Source organism: Aricia agestis, chromosome 17 (assembly GCF_905147365.1).
Source record: "Aricia agestis chromosome 17, ilAriAges1.1, whole genome shotgun sequence".
Lineage (NCBI taxonomy): Eukaryota > Metazoa > Arthropoda > Insecta > Lepidoptera > Lycaenidae > Aricia > Aricia agestis.
In genome coordinates this window covers 2,787,152-2,793,527 of record NC_056422.1, presented here as the reverse complement: position 1 = coordinate 2,793,527, position 6,376 = coordinate 2,787,152, and the positions used below count along the sequence as shown (strand labels likewise).

Below are 6,376 nucleotides of genomic sequence, written 5' to 3'. Positions count from 1 at the left end.
AATAGCGTAGCTATATACTTACTCTACTACAATAATATGTCGCTTGTTTATTATTGTATTGAGTATTGAAAGATAAGGCTGGCGTTAAAGAAAAATACATTGCAGCTAAAGTTTATTTATAAAATTTTGCGTGTCGTTAGATCGTCACGTATCGTCTACATAATGTACCTATATTATTTGATTTTATTGATATTATCAATAAATTTAATTGGATTTATTGATTTCATTTTTAAAGATTGTTTTGTGAGTCGTGGCGCCTTTGAATATAAACTATGTTGTGAATTGTGACGCCCTAGGGAATAGGGCCTAGGCAATCATGACTGAAAGCTTTGCCTTGGGCCTTACTCCTTAAGGCATTCGCATGATAATCCGCCACTGATGTAAATACAAGTTCAAAGACAATTTTAAATAAATAAAGTATTGTGATATATAGTCTGTCAAGAAAGTCATGACAGGCGGGAATTTTTTTTAATGAAATATAAAATAAGAGAACTTTAAATTCGACATAAAAATGTGCAAAATGACAATATTAGCAGTATTAATAAGCGTTCTCTGTGAAAATACAAATAAAAAAATACACCTTTTAAGCGTGATTACGTTTAGAAAATTTTCCCGCCTGTCATGACTTTCTTGATGCACTATACTTATTTAGTCCTGCGGGGCTGCAGAATAATATGTATTTTATATTAAAGTATAAATTACCGCGACGCTTCATCAGTAAATTAAATAGAGTTCGACAAGGCTGTTTTTGAACGTGGCGAGAAAAGGAACTAATGCTTCTATCCATAGACATAATATATACGACAGTATATATTAAGTCTATGCTTCTATCATACAAAAACGTCATTTTTGACAGTTCTCCTTTACCAGCAGCGCACATTGACTGACATTGACAAATTCAATTAAAGCCTTGTCGAACTGTTTATTGTACCTATATATTATGGTTATAGCAATTTTTTTATTCCATGATCATTTATATGTGATATAATATGTAAAAAACTTTATGATTTTAAAAATTGATTCAAATATCTACTTCACCTATAACATTTTGTTAACTTCGGGTTGATTACTACTTCATTTACATAAAACGGAACGTTGAGTTATATGTCAATGTCGACCTTCTTTGACATTGTGTTGACAGTTGAGAAGAAATTGCACCGGGCTGTTTGACCTTACGAACTGTGATTAGCGATATCAATTTTATTTTTACGTTTAGTTCTCCGTGATAACTTCAAGCAGCGACTAGAAACTACTATTTAACTTTATAAAATGTCGGGTGTCGTCACAGTAAATACAAACCCCTACGAGGGCCAAAAACCGGGTACCAGTGGTTTGAGAAAAAAAGTTAAAGTTTTCCTCCAAGAAAATTACACAGAAAACTTTGTTCAGAGCATTTTGGATGCTAACAAAGATGCTATAGTCGGTTCTACGCTGGTAGTAGGAGGCGATGGAAGATATCTCGTCAAGGAGGTCGTGGATAAAATTATAAAAATTTCTGCCGGGAATGGGGTAAGTTTAAATATTTTCTCTTAATTCTAGCCAAATTATTAATTTCCTGGGAACAGTATAGACTAATTTCTTTAAATTCCATTAATATGTTCAGTAAGAAGTTGTAGAAAATAGCAAAACATCGAATGGTGAAGTTTTCTAATGTATGTATTTTATTTTGTTCTGCAACAGGTAGCCAAGCTTATGGTTGGTCAAAACGGCATTTTGTCCACTCCGGCTGTGTCACATTTAATCAGAAAATATAAAACTATAGGTAAGTTTTCATACTACTATAATTATTGTAAGTTTATACTTTAAATATAGGTGGATAAATATTATAACTTCTATACTTCCACAAAAAACTTCTTAATGGTTTTTGATAAACTTTCGGGAATCATACATTTTATAAAAAGTATCCTATGTCCTATCCCAGCACTCTAAGGAAACTCCATATTAAATGTCAGCTAAATCGGTTCAGCAGTTTGAGTGTGAGGAGGTAACAGACAGACAGACAGTGTCACTTTTGTATTTATAATATTAGTATGGCTGTGGTCAAAACCCTAGTTTTGTCTTTTAAATATGTAATATTCAGGGCTTTGTAATGTTCTGAATACTACACTGAATAAATAATGTTCATACAAGTAAGTATACTTACTTTACATTGCGGGTTAACCAAACAGGTTTTTAAAATATGCATTGATAAAGACACTGTGTGTGTTTTCGTGCAAATATAATTATTAAAATGCATAATAGTGGAGAGCTAAAAGACATAAAATAAAACAGTTCACACAAAAAATTAGGGATATTCACAAGTCTACTGTATATTCTTTTGCTAAAACCTTTAAAATAAAAGAATTAAAGTGTTATTCTTAGTCAAAATTATGTGTACAGATTAGTTGTAACTTGCATAAAAACAAACAAACAAAGGGCCGAATCACACCAAAATACTATCGCGCAGGAACTGTACATTTCTGGGATAAAAAGCATCATGTCTCCTTTTCCCGGGACTCATAGTGCCAAAATCTCCATAACGGTTCAGTGGTTTTGGTGTGAAGAGTTACCTCTTGTGCAGACAGGCACATTTTTGCATTTATAATGTATGGATATCACAAAATAGTAAACTTAGACATGATTCTCATCAAGGCTATTGTCATAATATCTTATGTTTGCATCATCTATGTAAAAAATTATCCTCTAGCCAGTTACCACAAATCAATGTTTTATCACGACCTGTAATGAAATAGTGGTTCATAATGTTGGGTAATTTTTTTTTATCATATAAATCTTTTTAAAGTCTTCGGAAAATATATTTTTAAAACCAAAAAAAAAAAAAGTCCCATCAGAGTTAATTTGAAACATTTGAATTTAATATTTTGGTATTGGCCATCTTACAACTATTAACATCTTTGATGCTTTCACACAACATAAATCTGGTCCCATAGTTTCCTTGTTACCCGACTGCCGGGAGAGTTATTTTACGAATGCTAGTCAATGGCACATTTATATTTTATACCATACACAATACACATTCTTTACAGGATACTTTTTGTAATCTTCTAGTAACGCCCTAAACGCCTTGTGGGCGCTGCAGGTGCAAAGGGGGTGGTGTGGGATCCAGAAAAAAAATGAGGACTTTGTGTGTGTGTGTTTGGCTTGGGGGGTGATTTATTTCATATTGATTAATTTTAAATTGAAACAAAGGGGGCACTGAAACATAATTTGTTCTCAAAATGGGCACTAGACAAAATAAGTTTGGGAACCCCTGTTCTAGTAGATAATCTTAAGTTTTATGATCCACTTTGCTAATCCAGGTGGCATAATCCTGACTGCATCCCACAACCCGGGTGGTATCAACAATGACTTCGGCATCAAGTTCAATTGCGCTAACGGTGGCCCAGCACCGGACGGTACCACCAACCGCATCTACGATATATCCACAACCATCAAACAGTACAAGATTGTGCCGGATATCGCATGCGATATCACCAAAGTTGGTGTGCAGAAGTTTAAGGTGGGTGAAGATTTTTTAATATTAATCTCTGAAAAGTATTTGAGACACTAAATAATATTTTAATCTTCCTCGTAAAGGTTAACTTTAGTCTTTACGCTGCGCGGCCGCAATAGTGTCAGCCAAGGGCGTCGCCATGGGGGCGCCTCTAGAGACTAGGGATCTAAAAGTTTTTTTAGATCTCTATTGTTATTAGAACCGTTCTTATAACAATCGTCATCGAGGCAAAGACTTCCAAAGTGCAAGGTTTTTCCCGCAACCGCGGCGGGCGCGGGAAATAACCGCGCCGTGAGTTCTTAGCCTATGACAGCCAGCTAGCAGTATTGTATTTTGGCGAAATTTGTTTTTATACGATACAATATGAGCTCCATAATATTATTAGTGTAAGGGCTACCCTTACATGGGGATACTTTTATTACATTAATCCCCCCTATGAGGGATTAATGAAATAAAAGTATTATCGGACTTCATTTATTGCGTTAAGATTTATTATAGACTTACCCTCTTATTAATAAACGCCCTATAAGCTTTGAATAGTTATACAGTGTTTTGTCTTCTTCAATCCAATTAAAAATTTCACTTGTGTGACAGGAACAAAACACTATATAACTATTCAAAGCTTATAGGGCGTTTATTAATAAGAGGGTAAGTAACTAAAGACTAAAGGGGCACCTGACACGTATATGTCAATGATGCACACACACAACATAATTATTGCGATGTGCATAGCTGCATATACTGCATGTTACATTAGTATTACCACTCTATTAGTAGCATGGCTTAACCTTAGCATCTGAACATTATTTTACAGGTCGAAGACCGTGAGTTTGTGGTGGAGATCATAGACCCGGTGCAGGACTATGTGGACTACATGAAGGAGATATTCGACTTCCCCAAGATCAAGAGTCTGCTGCAGGGCTCTGACCAACGCCCACCATTCAAGATACTTATTGATTCTATGAATGGAGGTTCGTACATACAGGATGCAATTAAACCTTCCTGCCAAATTTTTTTCAGGGCTTAGGTATCATTAGGAGAGTCCATTTAACCAACAAAAATTGTTTGTTTTTTTTTATGACATAATATATTATCTCATTTAAAATCGTTGCAGAACGGTCACTAGCGGCGAGGGGGAATGATCGGGGGTGACGCGGGGGGAGGCGCGCGCGCGGGGGCACGTCACGCTCACGCGCGGCTAACGCATCGTGTCCATTAATTGTAGTGTTTTTTAGGATAACTTTCGGTAGCTTTTTCTCAACATTTTAGTACTGAGTGATTATAAAAGAAAAAATACGTCTATTTTAATTTTTAACTAGGATCAAATAAATCAATATATCAAAATTTGGCAGGAAGGTTTAATTGCACCCTGTGTATAATTTGCTTAACAACATCCTTAAATCTGACGCACGTGTACTATGAGAGAAGTTAATAATTCATAGCCATAATAGCAGACTATATGAGTTATGTGTGTTTTCTTTTTCTAATTTCCTAAATGAGTTTTTATTCCCTGGTGATTGCTGTTAACGAGAAAAATATAAAAGTGGTCCCTGAACAAGGAAAGGTTGGGAACCCCTGACCTATATAAATCAATTTCTGCATGGTAAACATCGATATCTAGCGTATTAACTAAATTCAAAAAGATGTTTCCACAGTTAAACATGATAATCATTAGGATTTACAAATCAACACAAAGCTACAAAAAAAACGTATTGCTATTTTCCTATAATGATTCTCATCAATCATCGTTTTTGTATGGAAATAACACGAGACACGAGTATGTTTTATGCCGCGATTCGCCGCTTGAACTTTGACACTCACGGGCGTATATTATATAGCTTTGGTAAGGGTCGGTCCTAACGTAAAAAACGGCCAAGTGCGAGTTGGCCTCGCCCATGAAGGCCCACAGCAGCAAATAGGTATAAGGTAACCAGTTTAGGAAAACAAAAGTTTTTTTTTAAATTTGAATATCGGAATATTGATATATTTATTTAAAAAAAGTAATAAGTAATTATTTTCACAAGTAAGATGGATAGTAATGGGGGGGTCCGGACCCCCAGGACCCCCCCCCCCCCCTTATATACGCCCATGTTGACACTATAAGGGAAAATATGTGTAATTGTTATTATATTATAGTAAAATGTTAGTTACCGGCTTCATCCACTCGTGTCTTTAAAATTTAAATATAAGGGCCCTTCCACACGACGTTTTTTACGCTCGTTTGTATCGATACAAACGCAAGTTGAACGCTTTAAACTTTATATCTGAAAAAACGCGATGAAAACGCGCAGAAGACGAGCGCATCAAAAACGCGCGTCGTCAGTGCGCAAAAATAATATGTTGTGTCGAATTTATTTAAATTCCTTATATTTAAATTTTAAAGATATAAGTGGGTGAAGACGGTAACTAACAGTTACAAATAACAATTACTCATAATATTTTCCCTTATAATTTGAACAAACCTTGTATTACTTACCTACTTCATTATATCAAAGAAATCAAAGGATTAGGATTTTATGTATAGCTAGCTATACATAAAATCCTAATCCTTTGATTTCTAATAAATTTCCCGGTCCTAAAGCCTCGTTTTATGCAAAAAACGACAGTTTACGTGGTTCATCCACTCATGTCTTCATTTGTCATATTCCAGTGACCGGCCCGTACGTGCGTCGTGTGTTCATCACGGAGCTGGGTGCTAGCGAGGGCAGCGTCACTCGCACCACCCCGCTGGAAGACTTTGGCGGAGCTCACCCTGACCCCAACCTGACGTATGCTGCTGACCTCGTCAACGCTGTGAAAAATGGGGATTATGATTTCGGAGCGGCTTTCGATGGAGATGGTGAGTGGGGGAAAGGAGGACTAGGAGGCTTGATAAGATTGTTA

The 6,376-nt window shown here is 35.9% G+C and overlaps 1 protein-coding gene across 3 annotated transcripts in view; it reads left to right on the top strand.

Moving 5' to 3' along the window:
• The window catches only part of LOC121735586 (phosphoglucomutase), a 46,325-nt gene that overhangs the window by 15,498 nt on the left and 24,451 nt on the right, over nucleotides 1-6,376 (top strand). For 2 of the 3 annotated variants that reach the window (XR_006036886.1, XR_006036887.1), the window contains exons 1-5: nucleotides 1,154-1,509; nucleotides 1,681-1,762; nucleotides 3,300-3,499; nucleotides 4,308-4,464; nucleotides 6,144-6,332. Coding sequence is in view for 1 of the 3 variants with exons in the window: in XM_042126443.1 (XP_041982377.1) it covers nucleotides 1,270-1,509; nucleotides 1,681-1,762; nucleotides 3,300-3,499; nucleotides 4,308-4,464; nucleotides 6,144-6,332 (868 nt within the window). In the remaining 2 variants the exon portion in view is untranslated. Of the gene's footprint in view, nucleotides 1-1,153; nucleotides 1,510-1,680; nucleotides 1,763-3,299; nucleotides 3,500-4,307; nucleotides 4,465-6,143; nucleotides 6,333-6,376 lie in introns of those variants that run through there. The other variant, XM_042126443.1, reaches the window with a different exon arrangement.